General features: G+C 42.7%; 1 protein-coding gene across 1 annotated transcript; it reads right to left on the reverse strand.

Annotated features, from left to right (window-relative positions):
* Positions 1 to 271: 271 nt before the first annotated feature.
* LOC137297305 (dynein regulatory complex protein 11-like) lies at positions 272 to 19,611 on the reverse strand. The gene is made up of 17 exons (XM_067829316.1): positions 19,501 to 19,611; positions 18,045 to 18,281; positions 16,918 to 17,037; positions 16,358 to 16,537; positions 16,198 to 16,269; positions 15,630 to 15,838; positions 15,140 to 15,248; positions 13,955 to 14,059; positions 9,869 to 9,944; positions 9,279 to 9,427; positions 8,625 to 8,740; positions 6,917 to 7,107; positions 5,804 to 6,003; positions 5,102 to 5,185; positions 3,395 to 3,572; positions 2,333 to 2,571; positions 272 to 467 (listed from the first exon to the last, which is right to left on the reverse strand). The coding sequence occupies exons 1-17, from the start codon at positions 19,609 to 19,611 to the stop codon at positions 294 to 296; spliced, it is 2,550 nt and encodes an 849-aa protein (XP_067685417.1). The 3' UTR covers positions 272 to 293.
* Between the last annotated feature and the right edge of the window lie 5,102 nt (positions 19,612 to 24,713).

Here is a 24,713-nt window from a genome sequence, read left to right on the forward strand (position 1 = left end):
TCCATTTTATTCAAACTAAAATTACCCACGATTTTTTTTGGGGAGAAAACGCGAGTTAACACTATATCATTATTCTTGTCGACCAGGTCTTAAGTTTGATTAGCAACGATTAAAGACATAAAAATCACTCATAGTGTATCGCAGACAAAGACTATACGTGAAAATCTTGTACATGTATACTGAAACTCCTAAATTTGCATATTCAAAAGTTACAGCTATGGTTGAAACAATCACCACACAACTATACTTCTGGAATGTAGTCAGGATATTTCATCTTACACAAAAGTCACCATCTATTTCTTCTTCTTTTTCTTCTTCCCCTTCTTTCCTCCTTTCTTGCCTTTTCCCTTCTTTCCTTTCTTGCCCTTCTTGCCTTTGTCACCCTTGCCGTTACCTTTCCCCTCTTCTTCGTTACCTTCAGCAAGCTTGGCTCGCTTCTTGCCCATGGGCGTCTTGGCATACCAGGCCTGGAACAAGAGGACATCCCAGTTCAGTTGTATAATGTAGGACAGGCCATAAGCACATAGATATGTTCCAAGGCATCATGTTTGGTCCATTATCATGTAATTAGCTCACCATGTCTCTCAGAAAGGTTGCATGTTTCAAGTCAAACCCAAATCATGCCATTGTGGGAAGAAAGTCCACAGGTCACGGAGATAGGTTACATAGTTCCAGTCAAACTCAAATCATGTCATTTTGAAAAGAAAGTCCATATACCACTCAAATCATGTCATTTTGATAAGAAAGTCCATAGGTCACTGATCCTACGTGTGAGTATGTATGAGGTCGGCTTGGTTCGGTCGGGTTGATATTCGTAAATATCGAAGAGCGGAACGATGAATTATTCACACACAGAGACGGATATCGTATGTAAGTTACTAAGTCATCAAATAACAGACATAATGACTTGATCCTCCCGTCGAAATGCAGTGCCATTAAGCGGTGCAGCTACAAGGTTATACGTAGTCCACTGTGATAGTGCCATTACACGATAAATGTCCACAGTCGCGATGCTAAATAGGTGCTTTCAGCCAAGATAATCCTTCAAGTATCCATGAATAGTCTATAATATCATTAATTTGTATGTAATTCCTAAAACAAGACGTTGAATAAAGGATAACAGTCAGGACAAGATGCAGGATAAATGGCTTCAGCGGTAGGTCAGCGTTAGTGAAATGGTCGTTATAGGTTTGTGTTAGAGTCTCCATGACAGAGGATGCTAAACGTCCTCGCCACTTGAAGTGGAATCACGACTCATCGCAGGCTACTTTATGTGTGCGGATACATATAAAATGGAAGAAGCCATTCCATTAATGACGATAGGGGTATTACTGACATTACCCACAGAAAGGGGGCGGTAGTGTAGCCTAGTGGTTATAGCGTTTGCTCGCCATGCCGAAGACTCGGGTTCGATTCCCCACAATGTGTGAAGATATGGGTACAATATGTGAAGCTCATTTCTAGTGGTCCCTGCCGTGATATTGTTGGAGTATTGTAAAAGCGGTTTACACTTAAACTCGCTCACTCATAAAATTTACAAGATGCGCTTCTTGCGAAATCCATTTTGATAACGATAAACAATAAACAACAGATGTGACCTCACGGTTACAATACGGGTAAATGTGACACCTGGATGAATGAACGGATATGACTCGAAGTAAAGTTGGTCAACAGCAGTTTGAATATCTGTTTGAGAAGGTGTAATCCAAAATATAACATAGATTACATTTGAGCACTTGTTTTAAGAGAATTTGTCTTCTTTACATCTGCATGAAATCCTGGACGGATACAAGCGCCATCTACACGTGTGTTGACCTTCATGCTGGTGGGGTCTGAATGCTGCACATGCAGCCAAATATGACAGTTCGCGTTATTTCCTGGTTCTGTTACAAGTGGCGAGGACTACAGTATTATTTAAACAGGTTATGAAGGAATAATGAATCATTCCTTTGCACCGCACCAGCAGGTTTCTCGTTATTCGCTGCGAGAACCAGTTACCATAATTTCAACATGTGTACAAGAAAAACAATCGTAAATGTATAACATGAAAGAAATAAAAAACCCGGTAAGTTGGAAAAAACTAAATTTTTTTCAAAAGTGATTTGTATATGGAGAATAAATAACACATTTTGTTCTCTTTTATAACGGATAACAGTGACACAAATAGTTTAGCCAATTGTGTACACACACATACTGCCAGTAGCTATATCAAATACATTATATGTAATATACAGAACTGATTATGTTTGTGTGTGGGTGTGCGTATGTGTGTCCTCACATTTGTATGATGTCAAAAGTACGTAAGTCGCTCTTTCATTCATTTAAAACTGACCTTAAAGGAGTCTTCCTCCTCGGCAAAGACTGGGTCAATCCTGGCTAGCGGTGCCACAAACTCCACAGCCTGCAGGTGCTTCTTGGACAGCTGTTGGATACGGCGGTCAGTGAGCACCTGCTGGACAGCCGTCACCATGTGACCGGGTGTGTAGCCCTCCGTCACCTTGGACAGAGAGCTGACGTCCAGGTGATTGGTCAACACACCATTATACTTGGTGATGAGGCGACGCCATAGCACTGAAGGAGAAGGTGTAGTCGTTCAGGCCACCGTCATACAAAGTGTGTCATGGATTTCATACAGGCAGCTTGTTCGGCGTTGAGGCCACCATAGCTCTTTAGAAGAAGACGACTCAAGCCAATGTCAAACAAACCAGGCAGGCAGTCAATTCAGTTGGTGGTCTTGTGACCTATAGTCATAGACATTGCATAGATGTGTGTTTTACAGCATGAGAATGCACCATGTGAAAATATCATAAATTTGATTAAGCCTTTCGAAATTTTGCTATTTCTGGTTGACATAAGATCTTCTGTCTTAACTGACATCAAGTAACGTCTGTGGGTAGCAACATAGCTCTGCTTGCCTTACAGAGAGGAGAGACTAATAACAATTATATTATTAATATATCATATTCGTCCATGATCTCCATCAAGTTAGGTTTATGGTAGAATAGGAATTGTTGATTTACTAAAGCATTTCATGTGTGTTTTTAAACTATGTGATAAACATACGAATTTGGCTATCCTTCTCATCGTATATGACAGAATTAAGATATATTACAATACAATTTCATGAGTCAGTGAGTTTAGTTTTACGTCGCTTTATGCAACGTTCCATCAATATCAGGACGGGGACACCAAAAACACCTTCACACATTGTACCCAAGTGGGGAATCGAACCCGGGTCTTCAGCGTGACGAGCGAACGCTCTAACCACACGGTGCAATTCGTAACGACCAATTATAAACCGGACGACAAAGTAACTCGTAGCTGGATTAGACTAATACAAATAACTGCGTGAAATTCTTGACAGTCCTGCTGCAACTATCTGTGCTGCACTCACAGTGTCTGGATGCGTAGTCTGGTCGAGGAATGAGGATGAGCCGGTTGTAGCAGCTCATCAGGGGTTTCATCTCTGCATCAAACGGACATCTGGTTGTTCCCACAAGGAGCAGACGGTCTTCAGACTTGATGGTCTTCAGGGCTTTGGGCAGCTCCTTCTTCAGACGCTTCGGGTCAGTCTGGCAAGCGTGTGAGTGAGGGGGTATTGAGTGAGTGAGTGAACAATTCTAGCCATAGCACACTGGTCTGTAACTTATCAAGTCTGGGGATAGGACATACGCCATCTTTCGGGATCGCAGTCAGTCACACTCCCTGATCACTATTTTATTCGGTATCTACCAGCATGAGCACTCTGACAAAGATTTTGCTTGACTGATGTTAAACAACGCACTCAGCCATATTCAAGCAGTTTGTTCGAATTGTCTTGACCCAGACAATCCAGTGACCAGCATCGATTTACGCAAATGACAGACGAAGACACGTCAAGCACTTCAGCGATCCTGACCACCCGATCTTCTTACTCGCCCCTTGCAGCAAGCATGGGTTGCTGAAGATCAGTTCAAACTCGGATCTTCACGGGGTTCTCAAGAGATAGTATGAGCTTTCGGATGAGGAGTAGCGTGACTGCGTACGTGACTGGGGGGGGGGGGGGGGGGGGGGCTTGGTGCTCGAAAAAGGGGGATGGAGATGTATGCAGGTTAATATCAACAAGACAAGATCGATCGGAAAACGTTGCATAATAAATGAACACTCGTCTTATCCTGTAAACACAACATGTTGCTCCATCGTGTGCGACACGCGTAATTATATCAGCTTTCCAGTTTATTCGCTGAGATAAACATTTACCAAGACGAGAATAGACACAATTCTTCTGTGTCGTGAGATGCAGACGCTATTGTATTGACAAATACAGAAACTATCATGACATTATGCAGTATGCAAAAACTCCACTCGCAATCACCTTCAGGTTGGCATTTGTACATTCTGAATCAGACAGGTCTGCAAGGACAGTGTATAGCGTTAAACAATATGCTTGCGTTTCGGCCAAACAATTGCGTACTGATTACGTATAGCAAGTAAAGTGTTTTACGAATGATATCACATCAGAAATGGGCTCCACAAATTGTTCCCACGTAGGGAATGGAACCCGTGTCTTCAGCATAACGAGGCTATCCCACCGTCCCTAATTAAATATACCCATCCATTGAATGACAGTGGTATTAACAAATTTAGTTCGACATATTTTGATTCAGTGTTAACTTCAAATGACAAATGAGTTTGTTTGGTCCGTTCTGTTGGAATTAACTTAAATTTCGTGTTTGGTCATCTTCTTTTCACAGCTTGTTTGTTGTCTTACGTCACATTCACCAACATCTCAGTTATATGGCAGCGATCTGTAAATAAACGATCCTTGGCCAGAAAACCCAGTGATTAACAGCATGAATCTATGTAAGGAGGGTAGGATGACACGTGTCAACCAAGTCACGAATCTGACCTTCCGACCTAGTTAGACTTCTCCAGGTTTTCGTGCCAACAAAGCGAGATTACTTGAGCAACATGAGGATTTAACCTCACGTTGAAACCCGGAACATCACGGGTCTCTGAAACAAATGTTTTTAAAAGATACCAAAGAAAAAAAAAACAATATCGATCATTTCACATCTCTGCTACAAGATGAATACATGTATTCACTGGTCTCACAACGTACTGGGTCTGACTTGGGCACTTTCTTCTTGCACATCCTCTCACAGTCGCTGATGTAGAATACCGAGGGTTGCAGGGCACGCCCAACCTGCCACAAATAACGCACAGTTTCTTCACGTCGACAAATACCCGCGTGCTCCTAATTCATATAACATACATATTAGGTGAATAATATTTGCCACATATTTTGTCTCTTGATCAGCGTTAAAGTCAGAACCAGTCCAGTTTATTTTAATTGTACTTAGTTGGAACACCAAGGAGGCTTGAAGAAGTCATCCTTCTGAGATGGAACGCTATTTGAACGTACCTTATTGCTACTGAAATGACATACCACGGTGTACATGGACCTATCTTGAAGACCAGCTCCTTCTCACAGAACAGAATGGTGTTCAACAACCAATATCAAAAATAAAAAAAACAAACAAACAAAGAAATAATAATAGCAATGATGGTTGCTGAGATTTGTTTGGGATGACTGGGGTGGATATGTTTGGGATGACTGGGGTGGATATGTTTGGGATGATAAGGGTGGATATGTTTGGGATGACTGTGGTTGACATGTTTGGGATGATTGGGGTGGATATGTTTGGTCATGTTTGGGATGGTCATGAAAAGAAGGTAATCATTAGATTTATGGAGTTGGGATGGTGGGAGATGTTGGGGAGGGTATGTAAAAGCTACTTTACTTGTACAACTCTCTACTCACTTTGAAGACAAGGTGCATCAACATCTTCAGACCGTCCTTCCCCGGGTATTTTCCAGCCAGGTTGGCAGCACTCAGGTCAAACAGGTTGGCTCCAGTCTCCTGGCAAATAGCGTGGACCAACATCCGCTTGCCTGTACCACGTGGTCCCGCCAGCATGATGGACTTGGTGAGAGGAGCCTTCTCGTGCACTGCAGCTGACCCTGAGGTAGAACAATACATCTGAACACGCGCTTTTTGTGCATGGCATATTAATATATAGTGAGTGAGTGAGTGAGTGAGTGAGTGAGTGAGATGGTTTTACGCCGCCTTTAGCAATATTTCAGCAATATCACGACGAGAGGCACCGGGAATGGGCATTTACCCGTGGAGGAATCGAACGCAGGTCTTCGGCAGTGTGACGAGCGAACGCTTCAACCTCTAGGCTACCCCAGCACACGAACAAAGGCGGCCCTCATATGATAAGACAATGTACATATTGAACTGTCATACATAAGGTAAGTTAAAGATTTGGGCTGACTTGCACGAAGCGCTACAATGATTGTAACTCCCATTCTTCAACAAAGGCTTAAGATAGTCTTAGCGCTAAGATAGCTTTGTGCAAGTGGGCCCTGGCTAGATAGTCTCGGGCTTTTAGGCCCATTCGTCACACACTAGGTAAGAAGTTAAGAATTCTTAGGGCTAGGAACTTTTCGAGAATAAGAACTCCGATTCTACCAATTCCACGTCCAGTTTGTATAAAGCGTTTTAAAGAAAACATCACTTCAGCTCATTCCAGACATTGTCTGTGGGTGTTATTTGCATACCAACAGATACCACGACACAGTTATCACATGGCTCACATTCAGATTGGCTGTATGATTCCCGGGGAGTTGGAAAGTACGTTAGTGTCCTAGTGTGTCTGAGGCTTTTTTCACAAAGCAGCCTTTACTAACCTTAACTCCCATTCTTTAACATCCCTTTAAGGTTACCTCAGTGTTTAACGATCATCTTAGTGCTTTGTGAAAGGAGACCCTGGATTGGAGTGCTCTATAAGTTGACTTTTACAAATACTATTTAGATGAAAAATATCCATTTCATCTAAGTTTGTGAATACGTATGAAAAAGTGTCTGTACCTAACGGCAGTATGCCGAACTCTGCGACAAGCCGTCTGACGTCACTGAGGGAAGGCATGGGTTCAACTCCCGCGTCGCGTAGAGTGGTACCAAGATAGCTGTAGTCTCCTTCAAAGTCGGACAGCTTGACCTGTGGGGCCCTAACGATGATGCCCTGAGTCACCAGCTCCTCGTACAGGTCCTCGATGGTCCTGATGGAGAAACAGAGCTGTCAGATTTTACAAATACAGTGAGAATGGAATAAGCCAAGGTACTCTTTTGTCATATATCTGCCAATATCATCACCTCGCAGAGTTGCTTCCTTTATTTGCGATAGGACACTAGTGACGGTTTCGAATCTGGACAATGACTAGACATCTAGACTTCAGATTAATGATTAAATGAACACGGTATAACATACAAAAAAACCCAAAAAAGAAACGTTGCTCTCTTCCGTGAATGAATTTATTAAATCTGTTCAAGTGAAGATGAAACTTTATGCTGCATTTTATAGCCACACGATAAGGAACCGTATGGTCACTTAAAAGCTGTGTCGTTAAACTAATAAATGATGATAAAGGCAGGAGGGTAACTCATTCTTTGGCACTGAGTGCATTTCAATAGTATAAGACGGCAAAGATGCGACCCTTAGGTCAATGCTATACTAATGGTGAGTTAGAATCTAGACCAGTATGATGAACTCCTTGGAGAAAGCAAAAAAACAATGACGTTAGCATGGCTACAGTTGTAATGAACATACTCAAACAAATTAACTTGTGAAGCGGGGAATCAGGATAATTCCAACACTTACACCACTCACAACAATAGAATGACTGGTTGGAACTGAAACATACCAATTATGTGTATTCCCCAGTGTATTCATTCTGATCCATAAGCAGCGAAACTCCAGACTACAGACCCACATCTCTGTCCGAGTTAATTAAGCAGCGTCGGGTGTACATTTCAGTAATATATTACTATAATACATCAAGTCAGTCGTAACATGTAAACCAACCAACATGCCTGTCGGGGACGTTACCGCGATATTATTCAGCTTGAAGATTAGATTGGTGCTGGGGCTGTGGTGGTAGCTTAGTGGTTAAAGCGCCCGATCGTCACACTGAGGCCGGGGTTCGATTCCTCACGCGGTTTCAATGTGTGAAGGTTGTTTCGGGTGTCCCCCGCTGTGATATTTCGGGAATGTTGCTAAAGGCGGCGAAACCAAGTCAGTAGATTGGAGCTTCTTCTTTCATGGAAATCGCCTTGCTGGATTTGTATCTCACCTGTTTGGGACGTAGACTGTCCTGAATGACACATAATGAACGCCGTTTAACACAGCACTTAACCGGCTATATCAGAGTTACCTGAAGGCCGGTGGGGTAGCCTAGTGGTTAAAGCGTTCGCTTGCCAAAGTCGAAGACCCGCGTTCCATTCCCAACGTGCTGACTATGTGTAGAGCCCCTGTCTGGTGTGCCCCGCTGGAATATTGCTAAAGCGGGGTAAACTGAACTCATTCATAGCGAGTGGCAAATGTGAGTGTGTGGCAAACCACTGAGTGATAGCATGAGCATATATCATCGCCGTCTCGCCATGATAACACACGTTTTTAATAGATAGAGATTGACTACTAAGGTTTGACAAATTGTTCCCTTCGGAGTGACAAACGAACGTTCTACCTACTGGGCTACCTGACGGTCCACAGCGCCGATACTGATGGCTGTACTCTCACCTGTTAGGGGTCAGGTCTTTGTCCTTCTTTTTCCCTTTCTTCCCTTTTTTCTTCTTCTTTCCCTTCTTTTTGCCTTTCTTCTTTCCTTTCTTCCTCCCTTTGTCTCGATCAACTGCCTAAAGGAAGCCCATATTCTAATTATGACTTTTGGTTTCACAAATGCTGGACCACGATTTGTACAAGTAGCCCTACCAACACCAGCAAGTGAACACCTTACAGAACTGACACCGTACAATTACTAACCAAACAATAAAACGATATGTACGATTTGTAATCTGTGTATTCATGCATTAACAACAAATGGTTTTCTAGTTGCTGTGTTTAACGTGGCACTCGTCAATCTGGTTGTGGCCTGTAAATAATCGAGTCTAGACCAGACCATCCAGTGATCAACAGTATGAGCATCGATCTACGTAGCTGAGATATGATGACATTGTATCATACGACAAACACTCAAGTGCAAATGCAAACAGGAGTAGCTGAAACAGATTTGAAACTTTACATAGCCTTTAGCAATTCCAGCAATATCACGTATGAGGTTTATGGTTTTAAGGTTGATGCTTTTAAATAGATTAGAAATAAAAAAAAAGGAAAATCCCCCATGTACAATTGATTCATGTTGCATAATGCAGTGTATAAACAAGAGAGCCTGACCATCATGAGATTCTTCAGCTCGGTCCTCATCAGTTCATCCACCTGAACTCTGACCTCATCCTCCACCTCCCGCCGCTTCTCTTCCCTCACTAACTCCGTGTCGTACTGCTGGGAGTAGTTGCCGCTCTCGTCGCGTCGTTGCCAGACGTCTGAAAAGGAAGCAGTAAATATTATTTGACGACCCAATCAGTAGTTCTTTGTTCTTTTACCCAGCACTCAGAAGTTTCCAGTTCCACAACGCTAAAATCAGTCATACCATGAACAATTGGTGTACTACGACATGTTTCAACCAAGTCAACGAGAAAGACCACCCGATTCCGTTAGTCGTCTCTGACCTCAAGACGCAGATAGGAATAATCCAGGTGTATTTCTGGAAGGGTCGGACAGGACATAGTCCCAATACCCTTTGTCGCCAGAGAAGACTCACTGTTGGAGCGGGTAAGCAGTCCTTGTGAGTAGCCATTGCCGAATCGTGGGAAGATGTCACAGATCGTTGCTGTGCAACAGGATTGTCTGGTACAATTGGACTGTAATTAGCACAAACAGAAACAATCACCCGTGAAGACGAAATGAACGTATGGTGGGTATACCTCTATAAGCGTTGGATCCATCACAGACAGCTGGGACGAAATTGGATGGTGTCATCTTCCATCCTTCTTCCTCTTCCTGTTAACATGCATTGTTTGTTAGCTTGTTGTTCATCATCAATATTCCACATATATGGCGGCGATCTGTGTGACGTCATACCAGCATTTAGTCACTTAAGCTTAATTCACTTGTTAAAATCACAGGCAAATGGTTTTCTTAACTTTTTGTGGAAAACAGAGAGCATCGCAAGAGTCCATCTTCGTGATCAAGTTTTAGTGTTAATATGTAAGATGGTGACCTACTTAAAGCTCACTTGAGCTCTCAGATACTCATATATATATATATATGTGTGTGTGTGTGTGTGTGTGTGTGTGTGTGTGTGTGTGTGTGTGTGTGTGTGTACACAAACACAAAACAGTCCGGGATTAAATATTTGTTCGTTGCTAATCGCTGAACACAACAATATTCCAGCTTTATGTCATTTCTCATGTTTCACGATATCAGGAAATTTACTCTGCCCCTCTGTATCATTTAAGACTGAAGACTTCTGTTGATGTTCATCTAAAGAAGAAGAGAGTGCCTCACATAAACAAACTCGATGATTGGCGAACACATTTTTGACATTATATGAGAGGGAAATATATGTCACTAGTTGTCAGTCTCTCAGCTCGATCGACAACGTAGTCACGCCACATACTGACGTACATCCGGAATGAACGACAGTGACCATGGTAGTGGTCATCTTTGCGAAGTCACACAATACCGTTATATACTCCTCTAAAGTTTTAGTCTCATCACATTTTCATTTATAAAAACAGCAACTAATGGAATGATGTAAGAGAAAGGTGAGAGATGTGTACACGTGATTAACAACATGAAATGGTATTGAGCAATGATAGACTTACATAAAAATCAAAAGCATGTGCCCGTGAAACAGCCATAAGAAATGTGCTGCATGGCTGGAGCAAATGTTTATTATTAAGGTTAAAGTCAGTTTTGGACTGTGAAGCAGTGTTCAGTAACGCGTATGACCATCATGAGCATAAATGTAAGCTTTTACGCATCTTTGCATTGGCCAAATGGGCCTTTAACGTTGCTGCGGTTGGGCGTTCTTCCATTCTCTTTGTAACGCCTGCTCAAGGTCATCCAGAGTCTGGGAGTGAACATGGAGACCGTCAACACGACTTCCAATAATGCCCCAAGCATGTTCGGTAGGATTAAGGTCAAGTGACCTTGCAGACCAGTCCTTATGTTTGATGTTATTTATCTTAACAACTCTTTCTCAGTCATCTTCACCCATGGACGGGCATTATCATCCATATCATCCAAGTTTGTTTTACCACAGGAATGATTACAGGTAAGTTTACACAGATCAGTGTGCACCTCTGGCACGCATTTTACATGTTGTTTCTGAGGGTGGTTGTATTCGGGTGATGTTATCAATGTTATCAGATAAATGAATTTGACAGTCTCTACAGGTTATGTATTCTTTGATTATTTACCTTTCAGAAACATGTCGGCAAAAATCGAGATTTATAATATTCCTCTGAAAATACTTGTTGCTTATTTATTTTTGGTAATGAGTATATATCCATTTCAAATAGCACCGTATTCTGGGCGAATGGCATCTGTGGAAGGACATCTTATGAATATTATTTAGTTCACGAACTAAATACGATACAGAACGCCAGTGCAAACGAATACACAATTTTGTCTATCCTCTGAAACACACTATCAAGAGAAAAAAATCGCTATGAAAACAATGAATGGTTCATTGAAAACACGTGGTGACACCAGGTTGTTCTGGAGATGGGTGTGCAATATCTTGCACTGTCGATACGCCTGACATGACAAAGAGTTGCCTGAAAGAGAAATATGTTTTCACTGACGCTGCACAGTAGTATTCCTACCATGTGACGGTGGCCTGTAAAAAAACCAAACAATCAAGTGATCGATGGAAATCCAGTCAGATGGTTCTGAATAACGACTGTTGTGCAGGATGAGTGAGTTTGGTTTTACGTACAGAACATTGTGACTCGCTTCTATTATCAACATCGTCAGCACAACCGGAGTTTGATGGCTCAAGGATCAAGCTTTAACCTCGAGGCAACAGTACGTTCGACAAGACATTTTGAAATGATATGAAATATTTTAGTGCAATCTTTTCCCTATAATCTGTGTGGAAAAAGGATTAGACAAAGCCCCCAGAAACCTAAGCTTATCACTAATACCATCCAAATTGGGATCAGATAGACAAGTTTTATCTTTGCTGTCTATGTGACGTCTTACCTCGACGGGGGCGGTAGGTAATGCGCGTCACGATGAAGACCCTTGTGACCCATGTCTGGTGCCCCTAGCCGTGATAATGCTGGAATATTAAGGACGACTTAAAACAATACTCAGTCGCTCGCTTACTTCGACGGCATGCGAAGTTGATAAACAAAAACATTTTCCAACCGCATGAACTGACATAATAATTATTTTACTGCCGCTTTGTTGGATTAAAGGCACGGGACAACGGACACTGTTTCTAATCGTATGAAAAAGGTGAAGTGAAAATTCCCGGAGGTATCGCTGTATAACAAATTTACACTTGACTCTACACTGAAGGATAAACCCGTACAGATTGTACTGGATGGATTTTTAAGATAAAATGTTTTAGAATTTTGCACAAACCCAGGCTGACAATTTCTGTAGCAATAGTTTTATTTTGAGGTATTTCACAAAACAAAGGTCTTAAAATGATTGCATGAGACCCTCATTTAACTGTCAAGGGGGTTGACATAAACCGCTTCACATCCTTCTGGGCACAAGGGGCACAGAAAATGAAGATTCACTTGAATTAGTGAGTGAGTTAAATTTTACGCCGTCTTAGAAATATTCCGGCAATATCACCAGAAATGAACTTCACGCTTTGTACCCATGTCAGGGAATCGAATCCGGGTCTTCAGCATGACGAGCAAACGCTATAACCGCAAGGCTGCACTTTTTATGCTGGCGGCGAATAGGTGCCTGATCCTGATGGGGTGGGTTCGAATCCCGGATGGGATCCAACTGAAAAAAGTACTAGAATTTGTGCTTTACTAAGAAAGTCTCATCCTAAATGTAACATATGTTATATAAAATACAAAACGATATATTGTGTGTTTAACCACCGTCAAACATAAGATACATGCGTGCATTTTCTGCGTGCGATCTTTCTTAACCGTAACTCGCATACATTAACTACTAGAGGCATAATACTGTTCACGTTGAATGTGACGCTACACATTTCAGATTTATTTACAAAACTGAAGAGAAACAATAGCACGACACATTGTCGACAACAAAGTACAAAATCTGTTCGGTAGAACAATTTAAGGGACCGTATTGTGCAGAATCGCAAGCCTGACACTGAGAACTATGAACATAGGTTTGAAGCTTATTACAATCGGGGGGTTGATGCGCTACATTCCAGTATCAAATTATCAAGATTAGATTCATGGTGACGATAAACATTATTGAACAAAGCCTGTTCGTCTCCCCTCGCCGCCATCTTTGACAATATTTACGCCGTTTCGGGATGCTATGACTGCCGTTTCGTGCGCTCGGCGACCCTTCTCAGGACCGGTTGTAAACTGTTACCGTGTCAAACGATTAGTTTTTCGTTAAAGAGCGTTTGTGTCGGTTTTAAAGGATATTGTTGCAGTTTGGGAAGTTTATTTTCCTGTTGTTGGTGATTTTTGTCTTGTTTTGGTGTATTTGAGTTCAGTTTTGATGATTTGTCCACGTTGGCAAGCCTGCTGTTGATACAGCGGCACCTTTGGCAATACAAGTACAAGCATTGTATTGCCTCTCTGGAGCTGGCCCCAGCATAACTCATTTCTTAATAAAGTCAGTGGAAGTAAACCCGATTTGCTTCTTACTTTGATTAATATGAGTTGACTGACCTCCAGTCAGGCCAGTCACGCAGCGCTTTTCTGACTTGATTGGTTTTGTTTTATGGCACTGAATACATCAATCGTCAGAAACTACGCGAAATACGCATGCTCTTTCGGGAGCAGCGCAGGCTCCCTCCCCCTCCCCTTCCCCCCTCCCGAACGACTCACCTCACCATCGTCCTCCTTCTTTTTCTTCCCTTTCTTTCCCTTTTTGCCTTTCTTTTCTTTCTTCTTCTTTCCCTTTTTACCCTTTTTTCCATCTTTGGCCTCTTCCTGAAAACCAAAGTAGTGAAGATAAGATTGATTCCACCTTGTGCCCTGTGACATGGAAATTGTGATGCAATGACTACTACTACTACTACTACTACTACTACTACTGCTGCTGCTGCTGCTGCTGCTGCTACTACTACAACGTCTGTCGCTGTTGGTGCGGTGAGGTAGCCTAGTAGTTAAAGTGTTCGTTCTTCACGCTGAAAACCCGGGTTCGCTTTCATACATGGGTTCAATGTGTGAAGCCCATTGCTGAATATTACCACTAGTGAAGGACCCATGAACATGACGTGATCTGGTGGTCAGTTTCGCTGGTTTGGTTGACACATCTAATCTGTTCCTGGATTGCATAGTCGGGACTTCATTACTTACAGAACACCGCCATACAGCCGGAATATTGCTGAGTGGGGCGTGTACCTGGCCACAATACCTGTGCACCATACCTGGGCGACACACCTGTCCTCCATACCTGTGCACTACACCTGACTACCATACCTGTGCACCACAACTGGCCACCACACCCGTGCGCCACACATATTCTCCATACCTGTGCACCACACCCGTCCACCATACCTGTGCAACACACCCGTCCACCTCATCCGTCCACCATACTTGTTCACAATACCCGTGTAACACACCTGTGCCCCACACCTGTGCATCACACCCGGCCACCACATCTGTCCACCATACCTGTGCACGATACCTGACTACCATAGCTGTGCACCACAACTGGCCACCACACCTGTCCACCACACCACACCTTTTCACAAAAGTTGTAACTGTCTGAGACCTTTATCATGCCGGGTCTACCGCTCACGTAACGCCGATACTACGCCATGTGACTGAACTACTGTCCAACTTCGCTAAACCAAACTCGCTCGTGCTTGACGCGTTAATTGTGCCCAGCATTGTCCGGGTACTGGGTGGTAGGATGAGATAAGAGTGAATGCAGACATTCCTGCCTGTTGCTGGAAGCTGTTAAGATCTGTTGACGAGGACAACGATGTGCAATGACTTGACCTGTCTAAGTTTATGCTTATGCTAAGTTTACAATGTTAATTTACAGATACAATTTACGAGCACCTTCTCCTTGAGTTCTTCCTCTAAGTCTTCCGGTGTCTTCATTTTAAAGATGGCGGCTGAGCCCCCGTCATCCTCCTCGGGATATTCCGGAAACTTCCCCGTGACGTCCCTGAAGTAGATAGGCTTGTTTGCTTGTTTGTTTGTTGTTTATCTCGGCAACATTAAAATTATATGTGGCGGTGGTCTGTACATAATCAAATCATGACAGTCCAGTGATCAGCTGCATAAGCATCTATCTACGCAGCTGGGATACGATTTGATATAACATATGAACACATTAGCAGGTGACTGTCGTTCTACGCGGCCGTCAGCAATATTCCAGCTATATGCCTGGTATAAACGGTCAAACAGCGTGGCGTTAAAGTGATGCAAATATTTCGAGTTATGGTTGAATACATCAATAAAGTGATAAGTAAATATATAATATGAAGGAACTAAGCCCTTATTTCGAGACATGTAGTAGAAGCAAGGGATGTAAGCGTGTGTCCACCTGCACTCGATGAACCACTGTCTGATCTGGTCCATCATTGTGTCCTTGATGTCAGGTCCCTCGGTGTCCCTGATCTTGTCTCGGATCACCTCCAGGGCCTGCTGGTACTCTATCTCGTGACGCTCCTGCACGCGCCGCCGCGTCTCTTCCGTCCTTAGGGCCAGAGACATGGGCGTGTTCTTCAGGTTTACCTGGACAGACGGTGTGGCCTGGGGGAAGAGACAACACGACTTGGAGTTATAGACAGACAGACAGACAGACAGACAGGCAGGTAGACAGGGGGATATTTTACTGAACTCGTATTTACATTATAAAACAATAGACAAGTCAGTAAAACAAACTATCCTTTACAAGCCACCCGTTAAGTGTTACGAGAGACTATATGTACAAGGTTAAATACAGACTAATTAATAAATGGTACTAAAAAGCAATAGTTGTTGTTAAATATACATTAAACATTACATAAACAACATCAAGGTCAAAGGATCAACAAAATTAAAACTAGAATAATAACAAGAGCTACCACTACTCACTTAACTGCCACAAACTGAAGAAAACGAATACCTACCATGCCCAGAAAGGTCATTTCCTCTTCCCTGTCCCTTCGTGTGCGACGTCGCTGGGCAAACCCCTTCCAAACCTGAAACATACGACATTATGTACACCTTTCAAAACGTCCACGGAACGTCACCATCTGCAATCTCCAGTTACGTCTGTGCCGAATATACCTTCTGAATGGTAGTTGCTGCAATATCCGGGTGCAGCGTGGGTGGTTGCTTCCGGCTTCTTCTGGAGTTCTCCGTTATCCTCAGCATGATCTCCGCACGCAGACGACCCTGTCTCGCGCGCTCGTGGATCTGGATCAGACGTATGGCGTCCTCCAGGGACATGCGGGGACCTCCTGTGTCCTGTAACAGTGAGTAAATATGTTTTTTGCAGCTTTGTGGAACTTGTTGTTCCCCTGAATGCTGTTATGCAAAACATAACATAGGACAAAACAAGGTCAGTATGCTGAGGTAAACGACTGAAACTATAAAACCGGGATCCCGACTAAGACAAGAAGTCACACGCGATGAATATCACCAAATCTCCATTCGATCCGTATGCCATGTTTCGGAGCTAGTGTTTTCGGTCACTTGGTGCCGATGGACAAAGCGTTCTTAGAGCCGAAGTGAATGTAGCTTCCATACCTTAACACGTGGAGTAGCAGTGGAGCTTATATTGTACTATGTCATTCTGGACTGAATATAAACACCAATGAGAGTTAGTCTGAGTCTGAATATAGGACCTTCTGTGTGTCTTTGGGTCCCATCTTTGCCAGAATCTGACCAAGCATCTTCTCTCGTTCTCTCAATGGCTTCAGCCGCTCCGTCACAAAATACCGGGGTATCGGAATCTCCACGTCGCCCTGTAATACAGAATAACACGTACTTGTTCTTCTTCCTTTTAATGGACTTTGAATTTGTGAGAGGCTGCAAATGAGGTGGTAACTTTGTACACTTTGAGTCACTCTAAAAACTTCACATTCATGTATCAAGTGATATATACAAGAAAGGACACAAGAATGTGGTACAGGGGATATACTGTGTTTGTAAATGCCGATAGGATAAACTGCGTAAATCCAACAGCAACAATCGGTGACCACCCTGTGTGTTCGCAACTGCGATGCAAGCAAGGCCTCCCTAAAGGATTGTTTGATGCGTGAAGACACAATAGGCATTGCTCCCGCAAAACATCACCAGGATCCTGCAAATTCTGGATCTGGTTCCTGAGAGTGTGCAGACGTCACTCAAGAGCATCCCAGAAGTGCCCGATTGGACTGAGATCAGGTAATCTTCTTTTGTCAGTCAAGATCTGAAGGTAATTCCTTACCGGGTTGGCTGTATGGGGTCTGTTTTCTCACGATGTGCAGTTGATGGGAACATGCACGATCGAATGTAAGTGCAGTGATAAGATCACGTGACCAGTGGCACGTGATAAAACACTTTGCACGATGGTGCATGATGATTGGATTGACTTAATTGTGCTATGGTGGTAAATTTCTTGAGTCGATATTTGGAGATTAATATTATGGTACCCCAAAACTGTCTACTGTAACAATTCATGCAGTTATTCACTACTGTGAGTTGTGCAGTTTTTATTTTGACTCAGTATATTAAGTACGGAATAAAATGCTGGCCTCGGACTCAGTCTGCAGTCTTAACGGCAAACATGTCATCACGAACCTGAATCACATTACTTTAGGCTCTGCCAAGCCCTTTCTGCAATGCTAAAAAACTGGATGAAGCAAGATTTCCTTAAGTCCAGGCTAATCCCTTTTCGGTCTGGGGATCCTTTTCTGCTAGAGAGAGAGAGAGAGTAGTTTGTTTCTATCAACGTTACATATATTCAGAGACTAAGCGTATGTCTACGTACAGGTGTGAGTTTGAGATCTGCCAGGACGTCATCAAAGTAATGATACTCCGAACACTCCAGATTCATCATCTCGTACTTCAGCTCGATGACCCGGCCCATGACCCCATCCAGCACGTGACGCAACACGCGCCGCTTCTGGGGGTGGACGATCTGGTCATATGCCTGCTCCAGGGCGCGGAAGATCTGGATGTACTTGACGTACAGGGTGGCCAACATCTGGAACACCGCATACCGGTCCTGGAAGTAGAGGTCAAGGTCAAGTTAAGTTACTCAAGGAACACGGGACGTATGTCCTATGTCATGTTTTGTGCACATATTTATACAATGCTAGCATTACCTTTAAACGTCATACAAGCCGACTGCTAAACAAATACAGGAACCTTGTTTTCCTTTAACACAGATAGCGGGTGATACGATCTTCCCCTAAGCCCCCTTTACACATCACGACGACCTCTCTGCCTTCCCTCTGCATGTTAACAATTTCCAGAACGCCTTTGAACGCTCAAATGAGGTAGGACGAATCTTTGGCCAACCCGTTGGGGGCGTTCTTCAAAAAGGGCTGGCTACATTCTCAGATAATGAAAGTTCTTGCTGGTTGTAGTCCCGCTTGTGCAACCGCTTGTGGTGCATCGATCATGCGCGGATCCACACTGTTCTCAGTCTTCTTCTTCTTCTTCTGCATCTATTTATGCTTCTATTTAAGATGGCAATGGCTATCTGGTTGGCAAACAAATGCTTGTTGACCTTGCAAAAAAACTATTTGCAAATGAGGTACATTGTTCATGCTTACTGATGTCGTTACGCTGTGATTTCACTAGCCTGCTCGTATGAAACTAGTGTCGTAGTCAGGTACTTATGTACCTAGAGTATGCAGGTTGTCCAACAGTCGCCACAGAAGGCAGAGAGAAGGCAGAGCGAACGCCAGTGAATGTACAAGGAAGGCACAACGGTCGGCGAGAAGGCAGAAGCAACGCTGAAGGGACGCCGTTATCTGTCAACTAATGGTACAGAGAAAGCAGAGAGGATCTCTAGGACACTCAAAGATCGCCACTGAAATGTCAAATATTGAATGAAGGTACACCGGGGCATTCATACAGAAACATTGCTTTGGCGACCGTTGTCATCCTGGTAATTCCAGAGAAGGCAGAGCGGTCGCCGTCCTGTGTAAAGGGGACCTTCGACGTGACAGCATCTTGCAATCGTGGAATCCTATCCAGTCGTCAAAGCCTTCGCTCGATGGACCGGATTTGATTCCCTACGTGGATACAATGTGTGAAGCCCATTTCTGAGTCACCGTCCGTGATATTACTGGAATATTGCTGAAAGCGGCGTACTCACGCATTCATTCTTTCACGAACTAAAAAGGTCACGAAAACAAACATGCGATGTGACAGGAATAATTGAAGTGGGGTGTTGAACCCAGCTCACTCACTCACTCACTCTCTCAGCTACTGACCGTCTCTGGAGGTGGGGGCTCTGGTGGTGTCTCCTGCTCTATAAGATCCACCAGGGCAAGCTGGGCATCCGCCCACTGCTTGTTATAGTAGCTGAGGGAGACAACAGACATACAGAAACATTACTTAACGCAAATTAAGTCCCAAACTTGCACTCACTCTCGTTTCACAAAGCTATCATAGTGCTATGATATAGCATGAGGCTCCTGGACGTCTGAGAGTTAGGCGTCATCCCGGAGGTCCGGGTTCGATTCCCGACATGGATACAATGTGTTAAGCCCAGTTCTGGTGTCATCCGCTGTGGTATTGCTGGAATATTGCTAAATATTGTCTTGAAGAAATGGTTCCAGGACATACCCGAACCGTTATTACTAATTATGTTTATTAAAACTTTATTTTATTTTTAGTTTTAGTAAACGATTTATTGGTTGAGGAGCAGGGGATAAGCCTTGCGGTCAACGTAATCGATCATCACACTGAAGACCCGCGTTCGATTCCCGAAATGTAGAAGTAATGTGTGAATCCCATTTCTGGATACCATGGGAATGTCGGTCATCTACCTCAACTCACTCAGGTTGAAGTAAATGGCCGCCATCTTAGAAATATGACGTCATCAAGACTGTGTCACCTGGTTGTTGGTTGTCTTAAAGTACCTAATTCATCAAGAATCTTTGATGCATGAGTTTCTCAGTGCTTCAACATGTCTCTTTTATGTCATGGACGGTCCAGGTGTACCAGGTGTCGCTTCATCGATTTGCCGAGCCAGGAACCTGTGGTCGTGGGTTCGAATCCCGTATTCACCGAGACACTGATCCAGTGTCAACAAGCAGTCGAATCAAAAGAAAGCAATTTATTCCGATGCAACACTTTAAAGCAGGCATTGTACCCGATTAAGAGATGTGATTATAATGAAACTGAGACAGCACTTTAATCGTGATTTTGGTTTCATAGAAGTGGTGAGTATCTATTTCATGCCTCACTTCTTCTCCCCCACCCTCTTACATTCAGTTAACCCGTGGTGATGTTACATGAAAAGTGTCCAAAACAGCTTTAAACCCAACTCGCTCACATGTTGATGCAGTTGGACATTTTTGATGATATGCGTCAACCAAGTCAGCGAGACTGACCTTCCAATCTCGTTAGTCTACGCTTACGGTAAGTTACTGAAGACAAATTCTAACATGAATCTTCACTGAAAACTCGGAACAATAAATTGACAACAACAACAACAACAACAACAACAACAATAAATTGACAAAGTACACATAAAAATCTGAAGATGACGAATCATGTAGGTACTAAAGTTATTCACACTCTTATTCCAACGAAAGAATATTTAAAAGGTGCGAAATAATAAAATCCGAGTCCCAAATTTAGGACATGTATGTTGATTTTCATGACGAGAAAACAAACATATTTAATCCCTTACCTGTGAGACATAACGTTCGATCTCCGATATTCCCTGAATAGTCAGCTTGTTTCTCACAAATCGTCCGTTACCCTGAAATATTTCATGGTGTTGGAAACTTGTAACCTATAGCTACCGTGATTGATGCCTTATCGGGATATTTATAATCTACATGCTGAATTAATCCCTCGTCTGTTTAATTGATAAGAAGTGTGGTATTTCAGCGCTTGTTTTAATGATTAGGCTTCAATTTCAGAATGTATTGAATAAAAGAACCCACATTAGCCACAATCATACATTAGAGTGCTTAATAATGAAAGCAATATCTCGAAACATATTTAGTTGATGAAAATTTGCAGAGTTTGTATGAACCAGAGTTAATGCATAAATAGTTCATTGTCGTTTCCGTGCGCCAAAACGCAGCCGAAGTCTCCCCAAACGGGAGTAGGCGACGTTAAGTTATTTCGATAAGCTTGTGAGGTGAGAGTAATTAGTTTCAGTGTTGTCGCTTGGCCTCCATTTATAACTGTGATAAGCCATGACAGGTTGCGGTGCATGTGGTCATGTGCCCGTTTTGGTAAACTCGAGCAAGACATCGACTTGACTGTCTTAAGGAAAAATAAATGTGCAGCGAATATTAGAAATATTTAAGTTACGGAGGAGTGGTATTGCTGGTCGCTAAAACATAACTAGATAATTTAAACTAATTTAAAATCCTGGCATATGCCTAGTGTTGAAACGCTGAGAGAAACACCAAAAATTAAATTAAATTCCGGGATTATACCATACATAGTGTGGAAACGCTGAGAGAGATTAGATGAAATGTTATTGTCCAGGTAAGACAGCAGGTATACCGCCTCAGTCAACTGATCCTTGGCTGTTGGTGGTGGAGTGAGTGAGGGAGTGTGGTGGGAAACAGGGTATGGGCTATTTAATTCACAGCTCAGTCTCCTGACATCAACGCCTTCCCAGTACGTGGACAGAGTCCAGATAATTTGAGCTTTGGCTAAGACCAGTCGTTTACAGACTCTGTTGGTAATTATATTGTTGGGACGGTGGGGTAGAGTAATGGTTAAAGCGTTCTCTAGTTACGCCGTAGACCCTCATCGAGTCCCTTATATGCAGTGTGAAACCCATTTCTGGTATCCCCCGCCGTTATATTGCTGAAATATTGCTAAAAGGCACTCACTCAGGGCGTTTGCACGCTGGTAGATGACAGCGACAGGTTCCAAGCAGCTTCAAGTGGTGTACATGTGTGTGTGAGTTCAAACTCTTGGTCATGGTCGTGACGAGCAAGCACCTAAACCTGTAGTCTGTCGTTCAGACCCTGAGGTATAAATATCCAAGAAAGCCCACGCAAGTCTAGAAAATGTGGCAAGTCTAGATTTCCATAGCTTCAGGGTCTGTACCAATCTGCTGAATTCATAGCCAGTATATGGCTTGTAATTGTCAGTTGATCTCTAGCTGTCACTGGTGTTTAGTTTTAATTCATGGGGCGGCTCCCCAACATCTCCCCCATGGCCCTACACTTGGCCAAGACCTCCTGCCCTGTCCCCTCCCCACAGGGCAACCTGTGTTGGGTTTTATACAAGATTCCTTATCTTCCTTCCTGGAATACTATCTTCCCGAGCGAGTCTCTTGACTCACAATATCTTCGATGGACAACCAACTACTCTCTGAAATGAACATATTGTACTGGGAAAAGGTCATAGTAAAAAGAATAACAATAACATAATAAAATGGAGACTGAGACTTTCTTCACTTTCAGAAGCTACGGGAACCTAGACTTGCCACATTTTCTAGACTTGCATGGGCTTTCTTGGATATATTTGCTTCAGGGTCTGTACAACAGACTGGTTATTTTTATCTCAGTTGTTTTGTGACTTCAATTCCACAGGACAGGTACAAATCGATGACAATCTTCTCAAAGGGTTTTACAAGACGGCACAAAGTATTGTCCATATGAGCGACGTCATGTGAACATTTTCTATACACTGTGTGTGTTGAACATTTCCGGTTAACTGTTACTTAAAAAACATTTCAATCAAAGACATGGCTCTGTCTTAATAATTCAAATAAACATTTTTCTCCTGTTCCATGTGGTTTCAATCAAACTGCCGTATATAATGCATACGGAATATTTTAATTTGACAGAAAAAATATATTTGTAATCTTTGCTAGAGTGAAAATGAAGAAAGTCTCAGGGCTCCATTTCATTATATTATTTTTTCTTCACTATGGACATTTTTTCAGTAAAATATGTTCATTTCAGAGACTAGCAGTTAGTCTACTAAACCTGTAGCCTACTCTAAATCTCTCATCAAACACGCAAGCACCCAAAACCTTTTTGGCAAAGGTGTATCAGTTCCTTCTGTTTAATTACTTTGTTATCAAAATTTCTGAATGAGTTATTTCACTGCACGGTGTTGAAATGAACTATTTTTGTAGCTGTGAAAAGTAGTCTCAACATATATATAATTTTAACAGAAACAGATAATTCTTATTAAAGGGGTCCCAGTGAGATGGGAGATTTCTAAGGAAATCTAGACTTGCTTAATGTAGTGCTTTAGCAGCGCAGAAAGGACTGTGTGGTATGAAGAATACCACGGTTTAGAAGCTGTGAGCCAGTCTATTGGCAAACGTAGCCTTCCTTCGTTTCACGTAGTTGTGATGCATGCATTTCACATTGCTGTCGTCTAGAAAGAGTCGCCAACGTTTCCATGTGGAATCATGTAAGATCCCAGAATGGGTCAAGCGTGTCACAAGAAGCGACTACTAGGGTCATGTGGTCAACCAAGCTGATTTTTTTATGCGTGTAATCGTACCTAAGTGTTCGTTCACCGAACTGTCTGATCCAGACACGCTGTCATAAAACAGGAAACAAACGATAACTCCGTGGATGTATCGCCAAACAATACATTGCATCTCACTGGCTGGGTATTTGTTGTCAGTTTGGCACTGTATGGCTGGACCTCTACAACGACAAGGCTGTGTTTATACTAGCGTCGATCAAAAATAACTCGCCAAAAATAAACAAACATAGAAAAACACCGATCTGTCATTTGCGATCTGCGCTTAAATAATGGTAAGCGCTGTTGTTTTTTAAGGACATCCCGATCCAGACATTCAAGCGGGCACTGTTTACAATATATTGTGAGCTGACAAGTAGGTAACAATTAAGTATTTAGCTTGATCCCTTGATATCATGTTTGAACAAGTGAAAACATTAAAACATGTTGTCCTTGTGATTACGTCATCTTAACGGGGGGTGTTGGGGGGGTGTTACGGTTTCCAAAACAAGCTTTTTCAATGACCATGAACCCGGAGTCACTTTAACAAGCAATTGTAGTTTCAAATTGCTTTCTAACGCACTTTAACATCTAAGTTTGATTCTAGTGAATTTCTTTCCATCTTGGACACACAAAAGTTTTCTTGCATATTTTGTTTCCTGAAGCTTATTGCAGATTTTGCTGTTTTTCGCGTTTTGTGAGGGTACCAAGATAAATGGTACATCAAATTCGGGATCGTGAGACCGGAACATAGCAAAATCAATTTGCCTGAGGTTGACAGATAATATGTAGAAACATGAAACATGAAAGCAGCTGCATTGGTACCACTTTCTAGGTAAGGCTGAACACAGTTTGATTGACTGTACGTTGTGCTATATCAACACCTATCTAGTATTGTTTGTTTGCCTGTCGTTGAATGCTGGACTATTTTCCAGCTCTATCATGGTGGCCATAGGGTTTGCTGACTTGGATGACAGGTCATCCTGTCTTAATTGCGTAATTCAATGTTCATGCTGTT

The sequence above is a fragment of the Haliotis asinina genome, chromosome 9, assembly GCF_037392515.1.
Source record: "Haliotis asinina isolate JCU_RB_2024 chromosome 9, JCU_Hal_asi_v2, whole genome shotgun sequence".
Taxonomy (NCBI): domain Eukaryota; kingdom Metazoa; phylum Mollusca; class Gastropoda; order Lepetellida; family Haliotidae; genus Haliotis; species Haliotis asinina.

What these genes read in the sequence shown, in the direction of transcription:
- LOC137297305 (XM_067829316.1), bottom strand. Translation starts at nt 19,611, where the DNA reads ATGTCTGTTGTCTCCCTCAGCTACTATAACAAGCAGTGGGCGGATGCC. An exon ending in CAGTGGTTCATCGAGTGCAG is followed by an intron (nt 15,249 to 15,629) that starts GTGGACACACGC and finishes TATCTACTTCAG; the next exon opens with GGACGTCACGGGGAAGTTTC. An exon ending in AGAAGGAGGACGATGGTGAG is followed by an intron (nt 9,945 to 13,954) that starts GTGAGTCGTTCG and finishes GCATGTTAACAG; the next exon opens with GAAGAGGAAGAAGGATGGAA.